The sequence below is a fragment of the Salmo salar genome, chromosome ssa05, assembly GCF_905237065.1.
Source record: "Salmo salar chromosome ssa05, Ssal_v3.1, whole genome shotgun sequence".
Lineage (NCBI taxonomy): Eukaryota > Metazoa > Chordata > Actinopteri > Salmoniformes > Salmonidae > Salmo > Salmo salar.
Window position 1 is genome coordinate 57,126,976 of NC_059446.1, and position 25,404 is coordinate 57,152,379.

Genomic DNA, 25,404 nt, shown 5'->3' on the forward strand with positions numbered 1-25,404 from the left:
CTCCTGAAATAGCCTGTGAGACTGGACATTCACGTCGCTATCTGTTTTTTTTTTACTCAGAGACCTGGGCAAATCAAAGTTAAATAAAAATATATACAGTATATTAAAGTGGATCCGTGTCCAATTTTGTTGTTGTGGTCAGAATGTGGGGGTGTGGTCATCTGTAGCTCAGTTGGTAGAGCATGGAGCTTGCAATTTTATTGAACCTTTATTTAACTAGGCAAGTCAGTTAAGAACAAATTCTTATTTACAGTGACGGCCTACCCCGGCCAAACCCTCACCCGGACGACGCTGGGCCAATTGTGCGCCGCCATATGGGGCACAGCGGTCTAAGGCACTGCATCTCTGTGCTTGAGGCGTCACTACAGACACCCTGGTTCGAATCCAGGCTGTATCACAACCGGCCGTGATTGGGAGTCCCATAGTCCCATTGGCCCAATGTTGTCTGGGTTTGGCCGGTGTAGGGCGTCATTGTAAATAAGAATTTGTTCTCAACTGACTTGCCTGGTCAAGTTAAGGTTACATGGGACTCCCAATCACGGCCAGTTGTGATACAGCCTTGAATCGAACCAGGGTCTGTAGTGACGCCTCTAGCACTGAGATGCAGTGCCTTAGACCACTGCGCCATTCGGGAGCCCTGCATGACTGTAAGTTGCTCTGGATAAAAGCATCTGCTCAATGGCATAGTAATAATAATACAGTATGATGTTTTTGTTGTACCTCTTCTGTAGATAAGGCCAACCTGGACAGGAACCCCCCTGTGTGTGTACTTCCCCTTGGAACAGGAAATGACCTGGCAAGGTGTCTGCGATGGGGAGGAGGTATGCTAGCAATTTACTGACCCAAAGTGTGCCATTTTTTTAAATGAATTATATTATTCCTCTTAAATGAAGGAAACATAAATGTGTGGCCTCAGCTTTTTGTCCAATTACATGATTCATGATATTGAATTTAGATTTGACCATATATACATTTTCTCCTTTGACTGTAAATTTTACCTATGTTTTCATGTAGGAATAAATCAGTAGGCATAAATAGTTAGAATAGCTAAACTTACAGAGAATAATGTTATATTAAAATACTTATGGCCTATGCTATAATGTGTTTTAGCTTATATTCTGGGGTATTATCTACAACAGGAGCGATCCTATGTTGTTTGTGTATTAGGTTATGAGGGAGAGAGCATTCTGAACATCTTGAGGGGCATAGAGAACAGCTCTGAGGTGATGTTGGACCGCTGGAAGATTAACGTCACACCCACGGACAAAGAAGAGAGGGGAGACCCTGTGCCTTACAGCATCGTCAACAACTACTTCTCTATTGGGGTGGTGAGTTACTTACACTAATATACAGAGCATATGTCACATTAAAGGCATAGTTCAGCGATTTGAAATATTTGATTCCTAATATTAGCAAATCTTGGCAGTGGCTATTTTAACAAAACGAAAGTGTGGATTGCAGTCACTCCTTGTCCATAGACGGCTTTCAAGATAAGTAAACACATATCTAAATATCTAAAATGATCTATCCCTTTCAGCATGAACAGTGGGTCAACAAACTGGACTAGACAATAGGAGAGGGCCATGTTTGATCTAAGGCTCTCACCTAAAACAACACGACTGACACCTTCATGCTTATCGTGGATCATCCATTTCAATCGAATAATCTAGATAAAGGCCTCAATTGGATAAATACTGTATACCGGAACTTAAAGCAGCAACATAATCATATGTTCTTCTGAGTAATCTTACTCATTTTGATCAAATGCTAGTTAATACGCCTGTATTGAGATGTGTTTAAGCATCGACCACCTCTGATTGAAGAACATGTAGTATTTTGTGCATCTGCGTGGTGATACGCACCTTTAAACTCATCAACAGCAGAGTCAAACCCATCTCTGTCCATCTTCAACATAACGACACTGATTACACCCAGATCGTGTGGGTCATTACTGATAAATGTCAGGGGAAATACGGTAATTGACATTTGCAGGTTGGGAGACGGTGGCATCTTGGTGTTGTGACATTCGAACACGACGGGGAAATGAGGGATGCATGTCCTTAGAAATGTTAGTCAAATAAATACCTTGGCTTTGTCCCGTATTGACGAAGGTAGGTCCACTTGACAGACGGAGGGGTTGTAAGCATTGGAAAAAATAAAGATCATTTCTCTCATAATTCCTCAATATTCGCCGTGGCTTGAGGCAAAACATGTTTTCTGAATGTATGTACAGATATTGCAATACCCTTCAACCAAAGAAGCGTAGCAGCCTTAGCAGAAGTATTACTTTAAGCCATTGCAACCAATAGACTTCATTGTTATAACACTATTTTCATGGCCTTCTAACAGTGGGATTAGTATCTAACGAACGTGTTGACAAATGAAGTTGTTTGCCCAGGATTAGGAAGATTCTGAGCTCTCGATGGAATTGAGTGTGATATATTTTGTGTCACATTTCACATCAAATCTTGCTTTCCGTTGGAAAGAAACACTGAATACAATAAAGATTACAAAACAAGTCAAGCTAATAATTACCTCAGAGATTATGCAGATGAAGAAAGATTGTTTCTGTAATGACATTTCTGTAGAGTCAAACTCTGAGGATCAGTAGTAACCAAAAGGTTTCACTATGTCGAGCCACAGAAAAGTGTAATCATAAGGATCTTATTCTTGGATTTCAAACATTTCATGTGCAGAGTGCACATCTTTTTTCATCTTAAAAATTCTAAGCATTGCATCACAGGTTGGCATTTATTGTCGTTATTGCACTGGAGGCACCTCTGCAGAATGGTTACTAGCTGGCACAGCCACCAAGTCATAGAATCAGATTTTAAACCTAACCTTAAATTAAGACCAAAAATATCATTTTTGTTTTCCTGAATTTTTACAATATAGCCAATTTTGACTTTGCAGCTGGCCCATCCAGTGGAAATCGCTAATTTCAGATTCATGACAATAAGCATCAACCTGCCATTGCATCAGGCGTTGAAGGTGGCTGGGGCTTTGCACAAACCGAAAGGCGTCTGTTTGAACTTGCACAAGCCCAGGGGTTGGTGAATGAATGGGTAACAGTGTTGGATGGGGAGAGTATATTTCAAAACGTATTTTAAACCCACCATCCCTGTCAAACTTCACAAAGTACTAGGATCACCTACAACTTCCTCATCCATTTTTACAAGATTTACACCAAACGCCAAGTCGTAAAATCTTCCCAATAGACCATCATCCGACCACATTGTCAACTATTTTAGCACACCTCCTTTTCCTATCCTTCCAATCCAGCCATTCCATCCAGTTGAATGGAATTAATGGTGCCATCCCTTTATGAGGACGTTAAAGTGACGTGAAGTGTAATGATCTCAATCAGGGCTTAGTGTGCTGAGGAACAGACCTAATCACAGAGGAGGTCCTAAGATGATGCAGTCAGTTCATCTAATGACCCAGGCTCGCATGTCAAAGTCATTACTTTCCCCGTGAAGGAGAGTCATCAGCTGCCTGAGCACCACTCATAATTGGACTAAACTTTGAGCTATGAGGGCACATTACATTACACATGTCCTGTATTAATTTGGGTGCCAGAGTTTTACAATGGTAATTATTTGAAGGCGTCCCCAAGATGAGTGAGAGGGAGCGTGAGAGTGAGATTTCATTGTCCTACTGCTGTTTGGGGATTGAGGTTGAAGATGTTTGTATCATCAGCTCAGATGATCGACTGTTAATGTCCTCTTATTGTACATATGAACTTGCGCTACATTAAATTGGCCCTGGGGGACAAAGTAGCTTTAGTGGAATGTAGTTGCAGTAGCAGTCCATCTAGTTACAGTTAGAGACTGACGGGAACTTCTACAGGAAGGATAGGAACTTCTACAGATGCACCATTGTGAGCATTCTGTCGGGCCGTATCACCGCCTGGTATGGCAACTGCACCGTCCGGGACTGCAGGGCTTTCCAGTGGGTGCTGTGGTCAGCCCAACACATCATCGGGGGCACGCTGCCTGCCCTCCAGGTGATCTACAGCACCTGGTGTCACAGGAAGGCCAAGAAGGTCATCAAGGACCTCAGCCACCCGAGCCACGGCCTGTTCACCCTGCTACCATCTAGAAGGCGGAGACAGTACAAGTGCATCAAAGCTGGGACAGAGAAACAGCTTCTATCTCCAGGCCATCAGACTGTTAAATAGTCACTACTAGCTGGCCTCCGCCCAGTACCCTGCCCTGAACTTTAGTCACTGTTACTAGCCGGTTAACACCCGGTACTCAAGACTGCTGCAATATGTACATAGTCATTGAACACTGATCACTTTAATAATGTTTACATACTGTTTTACCCACTTCTTATGTATATACTGTATTCTAGTCAAGGTTCATCCTATATAACTACTACCGTAAACACATTTTCCATTCATATACTGTCCATAATGTCTATACACACCAATATCTATACCCACCGAACTCTGACATTGCTCATTCTAATATTTATATATTTCTTAATTCCTTTCTTTGAATTTTTTGGATTAGCGTGTATTGTTTTGTATTTCTAGGTATTACTGCACAGTTGGAGCTAGGAACATAAGCGTTTTCGCTACACCCGCGATAACATCTGCAAAATATGTGTACGCGACCAATAAAATTCGCTTTGATATGATTTGACGTATTGTATACAAGGTTATAGTGTACCTTCTTCAATTTGGAGGTTACTTGAAGTGGTTGCTCACTGGTTTCTGAGCTGCAGTATATTTTCACAGATTTCAAACCAAAAGGGAAACAACTCCTCCTTCCTTTCACTCTTTTGTTTTCAGTTATTGTCCTGTTTGTAAGAAAATCAAGTTCCAATCTTTCACATATATCCATCATCTCACCTTTTCTGGCTCATGTTGAAGATAAATAGAGTCTGCGGGGATCTTGGAAATTCTTTGGTCTTTATTTAACAGCGTCTTGAAAAGACATCAAGAAAACGGCATTGATTTTTTTACTTTCTCCTACATGTTGTACTGAGAGCTAGCAGGGGGTCCTCCCTGTGGTTGGCGTTTCAATAGAGCCACTCAACATGGAGCGGGTCAAAACAGATTGCTCAAGTGGGGGGAACAAACCCTAAAAGTTTCCTGAAGTTTTCCCCCCTTTTTGTGGTTGAAGACTATTCGTCAGTTCTTGTTTTTACTTGGCAATCATCGTGACTCACAAAGACCATGGTAAATTCTAGTGTGGTTTCATCTTCAAATGGCCCAAGGGTAGTCTACTTTTTTGGTAACATTTCATAGAATACACAGAATTTTCAACAAACAGGCACAGATTTTCTCTCCTTAGATTCTCTTGATTAATAGAGTAGCTGTCAATCTCAGTCTGTCATTATCATCACACATGCCTGCATGCAAACACACACACACACACACACACAACACTGCCAGGGAGTCTACCAATGTGGTGCACTTCTAGCCCCGGGTCAGAGAGAGAGAGCGAGAGAGTCTAGAGAAAGAGAGCGAGAGACAGAGAGAGAGAGGACAAGTTGGTTGCCAGGGGAGCCGGCAGCATCCTGTACGTTGGGAGCTGTGATTACTAGCAATGTGTGTTTAATTAATTAGCCTGTGTGGAGAGACGGCGTGCTGTTCGTCAAGCTCTCTGTCAATACCCTCATCCCTGGCTCAAACCTCAACCACCGCCCGCCTTCCAGTTGGCCAGGAATTCAAAAACACACTGGTTCTGTTTAGGCATATCAATATGCATCGGGCATATGTGTCGTTTTTTTGGGTGCAGTAGAAAGTTGGCTGAGATGCTTATCACCAGAGGGGAAGAAGTTGACTTTAATTGGTGTTAAAAAACCATCGTATTGATTTTAATACCAACGTCTTGCCTATATTTTGCGACATCTTTGTATCTCATAAAATTAATTAATTTAAATAACAATATCCCACATGTAAATGTAAACTCTTTTAGTCTTGTAACTTATTACAAAATGAAAATATTTGTTAGTTTTATACCCCTAATATACAGTACCAGTCAAAAGTTTGGACACACCTACTCATTCATGGGTTTTTCTTTATTTGTACTATTTTCTACATTGTTGAATAATAGGGAAGACATCAAAACTATGAAATAACACATATGGAATCATATAGTAACCAAAACATTGTTTTACAAATAAATTACAAAAAATGGAATGAGTAGGTCTGTCCAAACTTTTGACTGGTAATGTACGCATACTCCTTATTTATACAGTCATTGGATAATAGGCCTTTTCCACTGTATAAATTAGTATAAAAATCAAAGTCAATGCTGAATCCATGTTATTTTCTCTCCCTTATTTAGGATGCTTCCATTGCACATCGGTTCCACATGATGAGGGAGAGGCACCCTGAGCGTTTTAACAGCAGGTATGTGTTGTTGGGTTTTAACCAACGCTTCACCAACACTGCATGTTAACTCCTCCCTCCCTGTTGACTGTCAGCACCTGTGAAGCTGCCACTTCTAACTGGTATATGGTTAGCTCTGGTATTTCCTCTCGCTTTTTCCTCATACTTTAGCCCATATCTTACTGAATTTATTTAGTTTTCTAGAAATATATTTAGGAGTCAAGAGGATTTTGCATTGGTACAGGGGGACTTTTGGATTGTTTGATTGGTCAATGTATACAGTAGGTTCTGTCAAAGTATACAGTTAAAACATACTAGGGATAGTTCTGAAGTTGATCATTCATTTAGCAATATGGGAAAAAAGTGGCATTCAAAACCTCTGGTAGTGTGACACCTAGGAACAGAAATACTCACCAAGTCAGAAAGCTCTATACAATACTGAACCTTGGTCCTTTAAAAACATGGCTGGAACCTTCATATTGCAATAGACTCTTTCTTCTAATTTTTTTCAGTAGTCACTTGATGCAGTAAATGGACATGCCTCATATTTAGCATCTGTGATTACCTTAAATAGATGTGTTCACCGTTGGAGATGAACAAATGTGGCATCTATGTTCCCATCAATATTTAACATGACCAATACGTCTCCACTAGCAGTAGGGAGTAATGGCGTGGGTAATTGAATTTGCTTGGGTAGTTTGACGTCATGTATCTGTCGGAGTGATGACACACAGTCTCCTAATAATCCCATTTGTATTCATTTATCATATTTACTCTGACTTTAGTTCAACATTTAGCAAACTATTATCCAAAGGTTCGTTTAGGCTACGTTATCTGCAAAATTATATATGGGAGAGTACTCAAATTTTCCTTGTATTGCAGTTTGTGTTTTTTCTCTCCAGTATGTGTGTTCTAGGCATATTCCAATGCTACTGTAGCCATACATTGAAGGTACAGGTTTAGCAACACTGCATATTTTTTTATCATTGGGTTAAATCTCAATTCCCAAACTGTTAATATCAATCAATAACATTATATGGCTATATATATATATTAATACACAGTACAAAAAAAATGTATACAAAGACATCAAATATATTGTTTTATACCATTTTAAGCCCATGTGAAAAATGATTGAGATATTTTAAGAAAATTATACCATCTGTTATTTGAATTCAATGAATAATTTACAGAAGGGAATGGGTTTAGGATCTCTCTATTACACACTATCCTTGCCAATTGAATAATGCATGATTATAGTTTTTCAAGGTAGCATATATTTTGTTGGATTTGTCCAAGGGGCTCATGTCCATTGCAAGTAGAATGCAACTTATCATGGAGCCATTTCCTTCCGAGTGTATGAACAGTGTTCAATAAGCGGGTGTAAGGCAGAGAACACTGTCTGTACAGGATAGAACATTTGGGCCTGTGTAAAGCCAACACCAAGACACGTTAAAAGTTCACAGCAGTCCCAACTCAAAAACACAGCCTGACACACACAGTTGAACTAAACATAAATGGATGACTCTTCCAAATCAGATATATTCACCATCTCTCAGTTACTGTATTAGTGTCTTTCAGCAGCCATCAGGCCTGGCACGAGAGGCTACTAAGTTACAATGAATGGAAGAAGCATCCCCCCCACTCCATTCCTCCCTTCCTCCCCCATCGAAATCACAACGGAGACTGCATTACTTTCTCTCTTTCTCTCAGTCTTTCTCTCTTTCTTCAGAGGAGATCAATTACATTTGTCATCGGGTTGACCTTAAAGAAGACATACATATTTGATCAGGTTTAATTAGCAACAAAATAATGGCATATTGTGTTTTAAATTATGAAACGAGGGGATTTGGTTGATGAATGTAATGAATGCTGGGGCCGGGGGTGTCTCCCTCTCTGTATTGGCACCTCTGGGCAGTTATGAGGGAGAATGTGTGAAGATTTGACACGTCGGCAGATAGATTCATTTACTGACTGCAGCCTGACCAAGAGGTGATAATGAGGTCGAGGATTAAAAGTAAGACAATCAGTCGACCCGTGACGACGCCGCACACTACCTCCCTCTGCCTAGTTAAAATATACTGCTCCTTTTTCTCTCTCTTTGTTACTGATCTCCCATGTAATTACACGCTAATCTCTGCCTCAGAAAGAGAGAGAGAAAGTAAGGGAGAGGGGGGGAGAGTAAGAGATGGAAAGAAAGAAAAATACGTGATTTATAGCCAGGTAGAGATTTTCTCGTCGTTTTTGCCTTTGTACCCTCAGAAACAGATACACTTTCAGCCAATTTCAATAACCTGTTAGCAACAGTTCAATGGCCACCAACACAGGTCTGTGTTCTAAGCCTGAGGTATTGTATTTGATGTATGGCAGTCTATTACTGTTACTACTACTGTCTTAAGCAGTTATATTACCACTCTCCCTCATGTAGCCTGTGGCTGTTCTGTTGAACCACTCTGGCGTTAACCTTTCCTGGAGGCACAGGGAAGCCCAGGCATGGAACGCTCTTTAGCATAATGAGTGTGTTCATCAAAGCCTGCCGTGCGCACAGGGCCCACTGGATCCACTCACACACTGCCACACACACTTCCAAACTGCTTCCCCACAGGGCCCCTGTGGACCCGGGCAGGGGCCGCCCTCGGACCTCATTTGAGGATGAAATCGTTTGTCTGACCAGGATGTCATCTATAATTAATGGCCACTTGTGAGTGTAATTTAGAGAGATCTCACCTGTGGCCCTGTCCCCAACCCAGCGTGAATGTACACAGAGTCACACACATGCGCATACGCAGGCAAGTGAGCGCATACGCAGGCAAGTGAGCGCATACATATACTGTACACACAAAAATGAACAAACGCACACACTCACTAATGAATGGACACACACACACACACACATACAGCTGTATCCTATATAAACATAGTTTCACACTTGTCTGGACCTCAGACGTGAGCCATCAGTCTTGTTCAGTAAATCCCATAGACTCTAATTCTAACTGGTTGGTATGTAATATTTAATATGATACTTCTATACAGGCTTAGAAACAAAAGGTGTAGAACCCTTTTGGATTCCAGATATCACCCTTTTGGGTTCCAGATATCACCCTTTGGGCTTCCATGTGGAACCGTTTCCACAGAGGGTGATACATGGAACCAAAAAGGTTCTACCTAAAACCAGCTAAAGGACAGCTGAAGAACCCTTTTGGAACCCTTTTTTCTAAGATTGTAGAAGAAAGGCCTAAAGTAGTCTCAATGCCCTCTGATTTCTCACATTGTAGCAGCAGCTCTTACTGTCCAAGACCCCAGCCACATATTGACTCCCCATCACTCCTCCAAAAGTCTCCTAGTCCCTGTTGTGTCCCCCATCCTCTGTCGAGCCCCCATAGCCCCTGCAGAGCCACCAGCTGGCTACACGGTTCCCTTCTCACACCTTCCTACCAGCAGTATGTTCACGTCTAGGGTGAGAGATAACAGACAGCAAATCATGTACATTAGATAGATAGTTTTTAGATTTTATGTATCTGATTATTGTAGTCCCTATATTATAACAATTGATTGGACCATATCCCTTACAAGCCATTCTGTTACTTCAGTACATTTATTGTGATGAATCTAGGATTATTTGATTTCAATATTGGACAAAAAACAACAAAACCCCTCCTTATAGTATGAGCTGAGCTTTGTAACAGAAAAGTTCCAATGACAAGGACAATTTTTTATAAACTCGGATAAAATGATTCGAGCTATCCCAGCAAACCGGGAACATTCCCAGAACATTAGCTAAGATTCCCATTAAGTGCTAGTTAGGGTTTTATTAACATTTTGATGATAACATCCCAAAAACATTAAAATAATGCTTTTGATAACAACATTTAATTACATGGATGAAATGAAATGCTGTGTGTCTATATCACCTTGTAGTTGGCCTACAATACAATCCTCAAATGCAAATTGCCATTAAATCTGTAGAGAAAAATAATTTGGGTTGTATTCCAATCTGCTTTCTTATGCTTCAAGGAACTAGAAATATGTATGCTGAGAATGTTGTGGTAATATTAGGTAAAACTTAAATATAACGTTTTCTAAATGTTCTTGAACTGTTCTGAGGGCTTCCAAGACAATGTTAATCTGGAGGTGAAAGAAACTCACAGATGTTTAGACAAGGTGCTGGCTAGCGGGGTAGAACACTTGAAAAAGAAAAGGAGAGCTGCACACTCTAGGAGTTCAGATGCAATAATTGAATAACCAACGTTTTGACAGACAAGCTGTCTTCATCAGGGTACCTCCAAGACAAGGTAAAATATATATTGTGTGAACATCAATGGAATGGTATTCTAAACCTAAAACAAACATTTGGAAATTGTGGAACATTGTGCAACATTGTGGGTATGTTCTGTGCAACATCTTAAGTACAATATGTGAGTATCACAAGAATATTCTTGCAACATCCAGACAACTCACATAACTTAATTAAATGTTCTGGGAACCTTTAAAAATGTTGGACCAGGTGTTCTGTCAACATTCTTAAAACATTAAGGGAATGTCGTGTGCAATCTAACTTAAACATTGAATGTCATCACAACTGAGCATATCTTGTACCCACACTGTTCCCATAACCTAATTAAATGTTCTGTGAACCTGGTCCCAGAACATTCTGGGAATGTTTTGTGCACCCTGATACAAACATTATCTGAATGTCAGCACAGCTGGACAGTTTGTGTTTTGGGAACATTGTCATATCCCCACAATGTTCCCACAATCTAATGAAACATTCTGGGAACCTTTAAAGAACAGACTAAATGTGTTCTGGGAACGATCTTGCAACATCAGGCGAATGTTTTATGCAAACATTGTATAATCATCAGCAAGACTTGACAGTTTTTGTGTTATGAGAACATTTGCTGCAACTTAACAAATGTTCTGGGAAATTTGACAGAAACACTTTTGGTTTGCTGGGAGGATACTGATATTATAAATACACCCAGGGATGCTTTGCTTGTAGTTCAAACAAACCCATTCATTGTACTGTTTTATTTGGCATATCTCTTTAAGAAAGGGGAGACAACACGACACAGGCCATTTTTCAAGCTGCCAGTCAGAGTTGTAGCACTCGGGGTGGTGTCATGTTAAACAAAACAGTGCATTGATGCAATGCACAAAGAGTTGGTTATGTCAATGTGATATTTATCACCTCTGATCAAAAATAAATGAGTGTGAAAATAAGGTCATAGATCATGGGGGCTTAGATTAAGTGTCAGAGGGAAAAATCAATGGCTCTGTGCCTCATGCTAACAGTAGACAGTAGAAAGAGCATTGAAGAGTATTACAAGGTGCTGTGGCCTGGGGATAGCCTAGCCATGCTACACTGAAGCCTGTTTGCCTTTGACACTTTTTAATACAGTGACGAGGCAGGGGTTTATAAAGTAGATGAGTTGACTGATGAGGAGAGAACAGGGCATAATACTGTGTTAAGTCTGCACAGGGAGCTGCTTGCTTCACTGGTTGGTGAAACCTGAGACAGTGTTGTCTTTTGACATCGCAGTTGTAGCTACAAATTGTCTCTCGTGCACTCAGTGGTGGAAAAAGTACCTATCTTTGTTAATCTGATTTTCAAAATGAACTTACATTTGCAATTTACTATAAGTTATGATATTATGGACACACTCTGGTTAATGAAACCCTTTTATATTCACTTTTATTGCAAAGTCAAATCTCTTGACCCACATTAAAAGTATCAACCTGTTCAGAAGATCATCATTTTCAGTTGATTCTCCATTGATCCTCAATGGCCATCTCATTGGAGCTTCTCCCTGTTCCAGCTGTGTTTCAGACCATGGTGCTGAGCGCCAGTCTATCAGCACATAAAGGATGGGAATCCAATGGGGCCAATGGGATGCTCCTAATTATCTCATGAACGGGGAGATAAGGCCGTGATTTGTTGCCATGGCTCTCTTGTTAGGTTAAGTGGAGGGAATCGACAGGACAGTCAGATGTCGACTCTATCCGTTCTATTTGTTCCCGTGTTGAACTACTACACAAAGTTGAAAGTGCTGCGTTTTGGTTTTGGTTATGTTGTACTGGAAAGAAGTCAATGCTCTAGTAGTATATGTTGATTTTGACTTTATCTATTCCCTTCTTTAACTACGTTAAGTAGACTTGAGGACGACAAAGTGCTGTGTTTTGGTTTTGTTTACAGTAAAATATAACCTTGATATTATACGATAAGAGTGAATTTGCTGTATAAACTACTGTATGTTTTACACATGTTTTAGACATCCTACATTAAGCAGAGGGAACAAACAGGACGTTCAGATGTCAACTGTCTATTCCCATTTTTAACTACTACAAAGTCGACTTGAGACTGTCTAGAAAGTGCTGTTTGGTTTTGGTTGTATTGTACTGTATGTGCTGTGTGTACTGTATGTTATGTGTTTTAGACATGCTGTATTAAGCCTATTACTGTGGTGATAAGTGGTGCACTGTACAAAAGGTACTGTACATCAGAGGAGAGTAATAGCCTCTTGAGTTTGCCTCTCATGTAAACAGAGAGAAACTTTCCGCCTGGCAACCAAATAATACAGCTGCTTGGAAACCTGGGTAGTTCCCCTGTGTCTTAAAGGTCGCAGTGCTTCAGATGTGCGAGAGCCTCTTGAAAATAACAAAAACAAACCAAAACAATTTCACCTCAGCGAGTGCTGCAAATTATTCTTCCAACAGCTCACTGCAGGTGTAAAGACTGCACATCGTTTAGTTTCAGTCACACCACAAGTTGCTTTGTTTTTTAATAGACTCGTGAATAGGCCACCACATTTGTTTGTTTGCAAATGATGCTCATGTCTGCATTTGTGTTTTGTCTGCAACAGGAGTGCTTGTGTGTTTTCGTTCTCGGCTGCCATAGACAAGTCTCTCGTGAGAAGGAACCAGACCTGGGTTCAAATGGTATTTGAAATAGCCTACATTTGCACATTTGCTTTAGCCGGCCTTGTGTTAAGTCTGCTAAGCACACAGATTTATGGTGAGGGTTGCACATGGAGCCCAGGGCAGCTGTTGGAAGTCATGTTTGAGCGATGCTAGATGTGTCATTGTGTAAGTAGGCCCTCTCAGCACGCCCCATGTCTTCCCCCACTGTCTCTCGCTCTCTTTCGCTCTCTCTTTCCCTCTCTCGCTCTCTCCCTCTCCCTCTCTCTCCTTACTCCTCTCTTCCCGCACCTATTGACCATCTTGCACATTATAAATCAACATTGAGCCAGAGCTATCCTGCAAGTGGCTAATGAAAGCTAATTTATAAAGCAGCTAAATGGCCCTGACAAAACTCCTAATGAGGAAATCAATAATGTAGTGATTGTTACTCTGCTTACACTAATACATCCCGCTTGTAAGGCTTTGATTCCAGTGAAAAGAAGGCCATTTTTTATTGTCTTCAGTTCTGCATGTCAGCACTGTGGTAAGGTTGTTTTCTTCTCTCTCGCGCGAAAGCCCCATGATGATAAATCTTCTGTTGGCTGTGTGGTGTGCTTTCAAAGAAATCTCGAAAGAAAGTCAAGCATTTAGCTGTAAATAGACATTGGTGCTCATGAACTTTCTCTATACGGATGGGATGCTCTGAATGTTAGAGCAGCATTTAGTCCGCCATCAAATCAAATGTTATTGGTCACATGCGTATGGTTAGCAGATGTTATTGCAAGTGTATCGAAATGCTTGTGCTTCTAGTTCCGACAGTGCAGCAATATCTAACAAGTAATATCTAACAATTCCACAACAAATACCTAATGGAATAAGGAATGGAATAGAATAAGAATATATAAATATAAATATATGGATGAGCAATGACAGAGCGGTATAGGCTAAGATGCAATAGATGGCATAGAATACAGTATATACATATGAGATGAGTAATGCAAGATATGTAAACATGATTAAAGTGACTAGTGTTGCATTTATTAAAGTGGCCAATGATTTCAAGTCTGTATGTAGGCAGCAGCCTCTCTGTGGTAGTGATGGCTGTTTAACAGTCTGATGGCCTTGAGATAAAAGCTGCTTTTCAGTCTCTCGGTCCCAGCTTTGATGCACCTGTACTGACCTCGCCTTCAGGATGGTAGCAGGGTGAACAGGCAGTGGCTCGGGTGGTTATTGTCCTTGATGATCTTTTTGGCCTTCCTGTGACATCGGGTGCTGTAGGTGGAGGGCAGGTAGTTTGCCCTCGGTGATGCGTTGTGCAGACCGCATCACCCTCTGGAGAGCCCTGCGGTTGTGGGTGGCGCAGTTGCCGTACCAGGTGGTGATACAGCCCGACAGGATCCTCTCAGTTTTGTGTATCTGTAAAAGTTTGTGAGGTGACAAGACACATTTCTTCAGCCTCCTGAGGTTGATTAATGCCTCATTAAATTCACTTATTAAACTGAACTCCAATGTGTACTACATGTACAGTACAAAGAGCAGCTAATATTCCTCATTCAAAGACTGCTCCATCTGTTTTTGCCAGGCGAAAGATATCTTCTTTCCCCCACTTAATTCATGCTCAAAGGAGGTGAGTTATTATGACTCTTTCAAGGCTCACCAACTCTATGGGCAGAGTGCAATAAGTTGAGACAAGTCATCTTTGCTGGCCAAACTGTGGCTCCCAGAGCGTTTAGTAATATTGATTCACCTTGTAGGCCTTTTAAACCTGGAGAGTCTATAAGAAATCCTGTCTTCATAGATGTTTTTGTTCTCTGTTCTGTATGATAACTTCCCTTTGGGTATTAGGCCTACAGTTATTAATTCTCACTCATCGCGCCACGTGGAGTATTTCAGAGTTTCCATTTGCTTTGTTTTACAGCTTCCTCTGTCTTAAGGTGTAGCCTACATTCTGCACCAATCTTCAGATTAACGTCTGGGACCGTATTCAGAAAGCATCTCGGGGTAGGAGTGTCGGTCTAGGATCAGCTTGACCTTTTTAGATTGTAATGAATGGACGGCGGGGACCTGATCCTCAATCTGCACTCCTGCTCTTAGACGCTTAATAAATACAAGCCGGCTCAGTAAAGTAAAAGCATACAGGCTCTGTACGGAGTATCACACTGTTATAAAGACAGATGGTGACTCTAACTAGCAGGGTCATTGATCATCAGGCTTAGCTCTGGGATCATGTGCCCCTAGGAAACCAGGGGAGCAACACCCCAGTCCTCAGTTAATTGAAGGGCCAGTTAGATTACCCTCTCTCACCCCTTGCTGTGTTTTAATGCTAGGTACCCACCCCACATACTCTAGTGGTTAATCGGCTTTACGTTAGTCTTTGGGCTTCTGCGTGTGTGAGACGTTATGATTAATGAATGACATTGTATGTTTTTGGAGGTTGGATTTTGTGAATATGTTTTAAATCCAATATCAAATGAATTTAAAATTCTCAAACAATAGTGGATGGTATTCACTGTCGCGGGTTATAGGGCAGCAGGTAGCCTAGCGGTTTTAGTGTTGGGCCAGTAACCGAAAGGTTGCTGGTTTGAATACCCAAGCCAACAAGGTGAAAAATCTGTCGATGTGCCCTTGAGCAAGGCCTTTAACCCTAATTAGCTCCATCGGCGCAGTACTACTATGGCTGATGCTGTAAAACAACACATTTCACCGCACCTCTCTGGTGTATGTGACAATAAAACTTGTTTTATTGCTATAGATGTTTTTGTTGATAAACAATGGTGAAGAAAGCTTCCAAGTCAATTCTGAAAAGTCTGAAATAAATACATATCTGACAAACTGTACATGAATTAAAGTTATTATAGACAGAGAGCTATTCCATAAAACCCAGACTAGCTAAAAGAGAGGAATTGCGAGGAGAGAGAGGGAAATCGCTTCATCCCCTTTTTGTATTGCTGACTGTATGGCAGTAGATTTTGATGTGGGGAGAGAGAGATTTTTGTTTCCTCCTAGTCCCCTTACACTTCTTGTTGTCTTGTTTTTCAGAACAAAGAATAAGCTCTGGTACTTTGAGTTTGGCACTTCTGAGACCTTCTCGGCCACATGCAAGAAGCTCCACGACTTTCTGGAGGTTGAGGTAAATACAACTGCCTGCTTTCAATTTTGAGAGATTGGGACCAAGTATGTTAATGCTATTTAATGCTATGACTTGTCACCATTTGATTGCACTACTGTGTAATGAATAAGCAATAATTCAACATAAACTACTCTCACTTGTACTGTTCTCTGCAACAACAACACCTACTGTTAACATGCAAAATGAAGTCTTTGAAAGCAGACACAATGCAGTGAGAACAAGAAGCAAAAAGTAAAACACCTAGGTACAATCTCCCGGGGAGAGAGAATAATGCCTCTAATCTAGTGCACACCATTTTAAGACACTGAGCACCAGCCACCTCCTGATCCAGAAATAGCCTTCCATTTGTACCAATTTCAGTCTAGAAGTGTTGAGTAGGGAGGCAGGCCTCCCCTCTCCCCCTCCCCTAACGGATCCTCAGCCCAACACACAGGTAATTATCCCGGCACGGCCCTGCTGTGTGTGATATTGAGGGATAATGAAGGTGGTGTCTAGCCGATCCATCTCCCCCTCCTCAGAGCCATCAGTGGTGGCAGAGGTCTTCATTAATTAGCCATGGATGGCTACTTAGTATGGTACTGAAGGGGAGCAGGTTCGGTGTGGAATACAGGCCATGTATTTAAACTCCACTGAGAGAGGACAGAGAACTGGCCTGTTATTATACAGCTGGCAACTGAGGGAATTCCTAATATGGATTCCGTACTAGTATAAGGTTGTTATGAGTCATGGCTGGTGGCAGGTCCCCTTCTGGTGGACATTTCCAGCTTGTCAAAGATCAAATGGCTTCGACATAAACTGTTAATCATCACTCAGCAGTGAAGGCTGCCAGATGAGCGTGGTAAAGCTTTGATAACACCTAACTGAGAAGCTCTTTCTCAAGCACAATTAGCATGATCTACTTATTGTTATTTCATTGCTACACAAATGTTTCAAGAGGAACACTTTGATTTTTGATTTGATATAATCTCTCTCTCTTGCTCTCTCCCTCTTCCCTCTCTCTTGCTTTCTTTCCTGACCCTTGTCCTTTGTAAAGTGCGACGGCATCACTTTGGACCTAGACAGCATCTCTTTGGAAGGCATTGCAATTTTAAACATTCCCAGCATGCATGGCGGCTCCAACCTGTGGGGTGAGAGCGCGAAAAGGCGGGGCAACCGCCGGGGCGGGAAGAAGACCCAGGATAAGAGGACAACAGTGCTGGACCCCAAAGAGCTTCAATTTGCTGTCCAAGGTAGCTATCGTAATGATGGATGCTGGTGAATTTGAAATGTATTTATTGCAATTTCAACTTTGAGGAAACATTGTTCACATTGTCACATTTATTTTACATGGGGTATTTTACATAGGTCCTTTAAGGTCTTTTAAAATGTCAAAGGCTTGCTCATATTCAGGTAGGCCTCTTACAGATCAGTACTACAACCAAACATACACAGGATAACACCAGGCTTGAAATGCTACAACTCAATGGCTGATCGGCTGCCATTTTGTGTATAGATTTTTTTAGCATAGAAGACCCTTTCTCCTAATAACCTGTGACACTAAGAGGCAAGACCTTGTCCAAGCTCACATTAGACAGATCAGAGACAAACTTTGGGACAAAGTTTTCCCTGGCGCTGGTATGAATATTTCACCAATGACAAGTTGAATTACAGTGCTTAGATTTGGTTTGGGATGAAGGGGTGCGGTTTAATGTCACTGTTTCGCACTGTCACTTGACTGGTAATGGCTTGTGTAGGCGGAAGTGGACAACCAGGCCTAATAGGAGCAGACTGAGGGAGCTCAGTGTGAATTTTGCCGCCTTTATGGGCACTGAACACATAAATATGTCAGATGGGAGCTCATCGATGAGAATCTATGAATTAACACAGATTATTGTTTAGGAGGAGTTAAGGTCAGCTGGTAAACTGGTAAACTGTCTTCTCATGTCTAGTTTATGGATGATCACCTTAGTCCCCGGTTAAGTTACTGTAAACACGCATTTATCACCTTCTTAGGTAATACTATGTGGAGGGTTGTCCTCACATGGAGCAGCACAATGTAGGGAAGTGCAATTCACAGTGGACTAGGGCTACTCCTTACACCTTGATCACAGCGACAGCGTCATCGCGTTTTGGTTACACCAGAAGTACATTCATTTCCAATGGAACGCTACGTTTGCTTTGCAGCATTCCATTGCAGAGGCAGTTGCAGTGAGTTCTGTGAGGTGCATGCTTTGGATTTATCAAACATATCATCAAATTGTATGCGTAGACCGCTTGACAGAAATGGTGAATGTTAAACCTTTGTCGCACACATGTCCAGATGATGCACAATGACGCTGTAGCTGTGATCAGGGTGTTTGTATTAGAAGGTGTACAGTATTTTATTGCAAGGGCATTGTACAGATATAGGATCTTCATTTGACCAGCGTTGTTGTAGCAAAATAATAGCAACAGGATTTAAATGTTTAGTATGTAATGTTGCTTGATTGGTGGTTAGGCTATTAGCTGGACAAAAGTAGGCCACATGAAAAGTGCTATACTGTTAATACAATCGTGTTTTAGTGCGGGTTTTCAGTGAATTTATGTAAATCACGAAGCTAACCCGCCTTCCCTGCACCGCAGGAAGATGCTCAGCAACAAAAGAGGGATCAAATTAAGATTCTACATCTGTGGTTATGTGGTAGTGTTTTGCTGGTGTATTATGTCCAGGCTTGATTAGATCATAGATCAACCAAATCAGATTCCTACAGTGCATAGTGAAAGTCAAATCACACAAGACTGGGCATGTGACAATTTCTCACAGTCAAATGTACAATCATACCAAGAATGTTTTCATGAATTAGTAACACTGCGATGTACACTGCACTGTATAATAGGCAACACATTGACTACATATTCTGGGATGTATCTACCTCAGTTAAAATCAAAGTACCAAATCCATTATCTGCCAGTGTGCTTCGCAGACAGTGGAGTATCGAGGAGATTCCCCCTGCTCTTTAATTTCAGTCAATACGAGTCGAGCACTGATGAATGCACCCATTTGGATCATGCATGTTCTTTCTAATAACATAGGACATCATCCATTTCACTGAGCTCTACTCTTATAGACTGGGAGAAAGGCAATGGACAGAGCCCTAGAAATGACAGCTTTGGCAAGGGGGGTTAAGATGGTAGTGGTGGTCGGAGATGATCAATTCACACACCGTTGATACACTACAGTAATCCCTCCCTTCCATTAATTCACCCAAAAATCATTCGATTTGGTGCAAAGGATTTTTTTTTGTTTTATCCTAACCCTCAGCCTGAACCTGAAAAGGCACTTAGTGGCCAGTGAGTGCTGGTTGCCCTTGCTGAACGTGTGCTCAAGATGAGAGGCCCAACTTGTCAGATCAGAGAATGGCGTATTAGAGGGGCCCGTAAACACAGAGTGCATTAGCCTGGGTGACCGTGGGGCTGGGGGCCATGGGGGCTGGGGGCTGTACACGTACCCAGAGCACGGAGTGCGAAGTGCAGATCAAACTGGGAAAAAAACTACTGACCTTTCTGGAACTGTTAAGTCGTCCCGCTGTTGACGCCAGGAGACAAGCCCCTCAGGTGGAAGGGAATGGCTATGGGTGAATTATTTACAACGGGGACGGGGGGACGGGATGGGGTGGACGGGGGGGGGGGGACTGATGCCCTGAGACATGTACCATGAAGATTCTGAAGGTGGTCTCAACATCGTTCACCCCCTCCCTCTCTGTCACTCTGCATGTTGTCAGTGGAGTAGAGACTGCCATGGACAGGTATTTGACAATGACAAGGATGCTGGGACTAATCTTGCACTGTGACAACTCGATTATGACGCGTGGGCTGCCTAATATAGGACTTGGCTGTGTGCGTAAGCCACTGTAACATCTCTGTGACTCGGTCTTGTCTTCTATCTGAAATAAGTGGCGTTGACTTGCGAACAGGAATGATTTGGTCTTTATTTGGTCCCCTCTTTTAAAACAGATTGTTTTGAACACTATGAGTGTAAAACTAAATTTGTATTATTTGTATGACTGTATTTTCCATTTATCTACGATAAGAGGTGTTGATGTATGAAAAGGACAAGTTGTAGTGCTAAGCAATTAACCAAAATTTATTTTTTCCACCCCAGTTATTAAACAACTAATCAGTTCAATTACTTGAATTCCATTTAGTTCTGTTTTTTTGTGAGACCAATGTGTCGTTTTCCTAGAGCGAAATCAAATTATTCATGAGAGAAATCAAGTCAAGAACTATGTGGGACGCTGGGCTGAAGGGAGTTGTAGTTTTCGTTAAGCAAATATTTAACCTAGTTCAGTGCAGAAACGTGGTAATTAACTACAATGGCCATGATCTATTGCGCCTGTTCTTTCTGGCTCAGACAGAGATGGATACACTTTATGCCTGCTACATTAGGTTAGATACACAGAGACCGCATAGACCACATGAGAGAGCAATGTACACAACACTACTACGAGTGAGAGAGATAGAGACAGTTTGTGATGGTATGCCTTATCTACCTTGAAGAACTAGTAAAATGGTTTCTTCAGACAGCTCCGCAGCATACTTAGGCAGGCTAGCCTAGCTAAATAGGATGACTACAGAGAGTACAGCATGGCTTCTACTGCCAAAGCAGAGATGAGATGCCTTTAAGGAATGACATTTTAATAAAGCCATCAAATAATAATGAAGTAATATACACAACTGAAATATTGTATTATTTCATAGTAAATGTCTATGTTTCTATTGATGTCTACCCAGTGTGGACCTAACAGACAATGGAATATTTTCAATATTTTGGCAGTTGAATGGCGACCTAAAAAATCACTAATCGCTCAACACTAACAAGTTTTTATTTTTGCAAGATCTATATTTCTACTTCACTCTCCACCTTTTACCCCTTTTAAACACTGCACGATGAGTGAATGTGGGTCTTCTCTCTGGGTACAAAGCTTGATGATATGTTACAAAACATCTCCGCTATGACCAACTCTCAACAAACAACACTTGGCCAGAATGTAGTAGACAGATAAGTGAGAGCACAGCCATATATTTACATGGCTTTGAGTTAGAGAAACCTGTCCGGAAGCGCTGGTGTCATCACTTGTGAAGAAGAAATAAAGTAAGTCTTTAATCGGTCTCTCTCATCCGACAAGTGCAACCAGTGCCTCTGAGCTCACATGATTTTCTTTTCAAATCTGGGAAAACTAGAGTCTGTTCTTTCTTCCATGACTATAGACTTCAGACCAAGCTATAGTTATGCATCCATAACTATTCTTAAATGGGCACTGCACTGGTTGTAACAGTCAGCTAGTATTAGACACGCATTCATTAATCCTTAAGAGTCTATTGACTCACCCGTGCCTCAATGAAAGAAACATAATAAAAAAATCCCCATCAAAATCCGTCAGTTTAAGATAGAGATATCTGTTTTTTTGCATGGGCTGCGTCTCAATCCACCTCATTCGCATTTGTCGGCCTTGGAAGGTGGCAGAGCTACAGCAGTGTTTGTCAGGCCATGAGACATGCCCGAAAATTGGTCTTCTCAAGAAAACGTTTGTAGCGTCCCGAATCGTTTGGCCTACAAACGAATATTACACCACTGTGCAAAAGGGAGACTCTCGCGAACGCGATGTTCTACATTTTGCTCTACGACCCCCACAAGTGTCACGGGACTCGTCTGAAGTACAAACGAATGGAAGTATGGAGGTAGTTTTGTGCCCCAATAAATACAGGGTTAAATATTTTTTCCATTCACGAATGTGTTATTCAATGCATTTCTATGGGCTATAGTAGTAAAGGCCATTTTCAATATTTTCTCAAATCATTTAAATTTTAACTTTTTTGGGGGGGATACAGTTCTAAATCAAATAGCTAAATGATCCATGGTATGACCATCTTAAAATAATTCCAAATGTTAGCTTAGTCTCCCACCCCTCCCCCAACGGCTTATACTTAAAGAACTGAAGTGGCCTCATGAAAATACTAATACAACCACCACTGTTTATGATAATCATATACCAATCATTTGTTCTTTTCAAACATAGGCAAATTCATGAAACCTTATGTCCGTTGATGATCTCCCTGCCCTGACCTTGGTTGCTGAGAGCAGAGCACGCTCCTCGACTTGCCCACAGTAAGCACTCTGGGGTATACTATATGACATGTGTGTAGCCCCGGGCAACCAGGAAGCTCCACACGTTTATCCGTCACCGTGGTGATGCTGTCCATCATACGTGTCAGCCAGAGGCTGTGTGAGCCAGCAGCGCTAACGTGAGAAGGCATGCTGGGAGGGAGGGCCCAGTGTCAAGGGGCTAGCACATTGTGTACACACACACAGGCACGGAGTCATACACACACACATGCACGCACACACACACTCACACACACACACACACACACACACACACACACACACACACACACACACACACACACACACACACACACACACACACACACACAGGTATTCACACACAAGCACACATGTGCGAACGCACACAAACTCTCTTTTTAGCTCTCATGCTACGGCAAGCTCTCCATTCACAATTTAACACAGAGGGTGCCGACCCATCCTGTTGCTATAGTGACAGCTGGACCCTACCTCTCAACAGTAACATCCATAGAAATACAAATATGGTTGATTTATATACTGTATCTCAGGCATCACTTAAACATCTTAGAAGCCCTGAACATCAGCCTGGCCTTAGCAGCAGCAATCTAGCATTAGCAACAGCACCATACAGCAGCACGATCAATGACAGCATGCGAGTTTGTTCTACCATACCCACCAAGTCCCTAAAATGGGTCTTAGTTTCAATTAGTGTCTCTCTGCACTCCCAACAGGGCTTAATTTGCAGAGGGACGAGTAGTCTGAGAGTAGGAGGAGTAACAGGCCCGCTGAAACAGATGGGCTCAGCGCGACACTGGGCTTCCAGCAGGGGCAAAATCAATGCTCATAACTTCAAAACAGAAAATAAATTAATAATTGTAGGAAGACAAGATTGCTTTGCATTGCCGGCGCAATCTAATTAATAGGTGTTTTGTTTATGGCTGCTGGTTGTTGTTCTTGTTGCTTCTTTTTTTCCTTTCAACAGTGAATATTCAGGCTTTGGAGAACGGAAGGCAAACTGTGCACCTTGAAAATGAAGCACACCTCTTTTTCGCCTCTTATCACTCCTGTTCTCGCCATCTTTCTTCTCCTCCTTCCTCCTTCTTCCTTCTTCTTCTTCTTCTTTTTCTTACTCAAGATGCGTGGATTCCAGAGTTAACCAATGGCTTGATTTAGGATCAATTCAGAGTGTAATGCTCAGCTCAGCAGGATGGTGGAGAGATGGTCTGAGTTCTATGTGTAGTTGCATCTCTGTGTCTGTAGACCCGTCAGACCAGCTGTTGGAGGTGGTGGGTCTGGAGGGAGCCATGGAGATGGGACAGATCCACATCGGCCTGAGGAGCGCAGGAAGACGCCTGGCCCAGTGCTCCTCGGTCACCATCAGGTCAGTACCCCTTGACCATAACCACTGATCACTGGTCTGACCACAGTCACCTTCTTTTATCCCTTCCATTCAACATTCTGCCTTTTTGAACACTGTTTACCATCTAACAACATAGAAACAATCTAGATGGAAGCCATAACAGAAGTGAAGAATCATGTTTTAAGAGGGATTTTTGTTTGTCGTTGTCAGGACCACCAAAGCCCTCCCCATGCAGATTGATGGGGAGCCATGGATGCAAACTCCCTGTACTGTAAGTCATGTCAATGTTCCCAGGCATTGTGGTATTAATGCATGTACTGTACAGTACAATGTGCTACACACAGGTGGTTCACATAGAAAGTTCATCATCTAGGCGTCTCTATGCTCCCACATAAGATATTAATGCTTTAAAGTACCCCGGCAGAAGTTCTCGAGAGTGAAGTTGCATTGTTTTAAATATTTGTAATTTATCCTAACTGATATGTAATAACGCAAAGCTTTATTTTAATGTATTCACATGGTCCCTCAAACTACTCCCCTGCACAAGTACAAGTGTTTGTTTTGTTTTACATTTTGTTCACTTTTCAAAATGAAATGGCTCAACTTGTGCTGATTTAAACCAGTGTTTGCTTTTAATTACAATGTGACTCCTCTGACAGCATCACAGATGAAGTGGAGCCAGAATTTACATACAGATCTTTCAGTCGTTATGGGATAATCTAGTGCATGACAAAACAAGTAGTTTAGAAGTGCACTTGTGTCTGTTGGCAAAACTCCACAAATCAAAGTTAGGCTCTGACAACACATAATTGTGTGTTGGGTGATTTCCATGGTGTGTTACAGACGTCTCGATGCTGAATTTTGAATCAGTCAACTTGTTAAATGTTCATTAAAATGGGATGTTATCCAACTAATTATTAACAACAACAGTTATGCAAATCATGTTTTGCATACATAAGATAATTAACCCCATTCATTTGCACTTATATCATGTATGACTACATCTCAATTGTACACTGGCATAACCTTTAAAGGGCCATGCATTTTTTTTAATTATATATAACCATTGGTTATTGACGACCTTAACTTAGAAATTCCTTAATTATCTTAGTTTAACTGTTGTACACTATCAGGAATCAAGGTAAGACCCAGATGCAGACATGTCGAATTGACAATGGTTTAATATTCCAACAGGGGTAGGCAATAGACAGGTCAAGGCAGGCAAGGGTCAGTAAACCAGAGGGGGGCAACGGTACCGGACGGTGGGCAAGCTCAGGGTCAGGGTAGGCAGAGGTCAACAATCCAGAGGTGGTGTAAAGGTACAGGTCGGCAGGCAGGCAGGCTCAGGTTCAGGAGCAGGCAGAGTGGTCAGGCAGGCGGGCTCAGAGTCAGGACAGGCAAGGGTCAAAACCAGGAGGGCAAGAAAAAGAGAGACTGGGAACAGCAGGAGCTGATAACAAAAACGCTGGTTGACTTGACAAAGAAGACAAACTGGCAATGGACAAACAGAGAACACAGGTATAAATACACAGGGGATAATGGGGAGATGGGCTACACCTGGAGGGGGG

At 41.7% G+C, this 25,404-nt stretch overlaps 1 protein-coding gene across 1 annotated transcript in view; it reads left to right on the forward strand.

Annotated features, from left to right (window-relative positions):
- The window catches only part of dgkb (diacylglycerol kinase, beta), a 49,094-nt gene that overhangs the window by 20,553 nt on the left and 3,137 nt on the right, over positions 1-25,404 (forward strand). Inside the window, exons 18-24 of the mRNA XM_014200606.2 lie at positions 732-821; positions 1,168-1,328; positions 6,303-6,367; positions 16,283-16,373; positions 17,407-17,602; positions 23,737-23,857; positions 24,047-24,107. Of these exons, the coding sequence (XP_014056081.1) occupies positions 732-821; positions 1,168-1,328; positions 6,303-6,367; positions 16,283-16,373; positions 17,407-17,602; positions 23,737-23,857; positions 24,047-24,107 (785 nt within the window). The remainder of the gene's footprint in view (positions 1-731; positions 822-1,167; positions 1,329-6,302; positions 6,368-16,282; positions 16,374-17,406; positions 17,603-23,736; positions 23,858-24,046; positions 24,108-25,404) is intronic.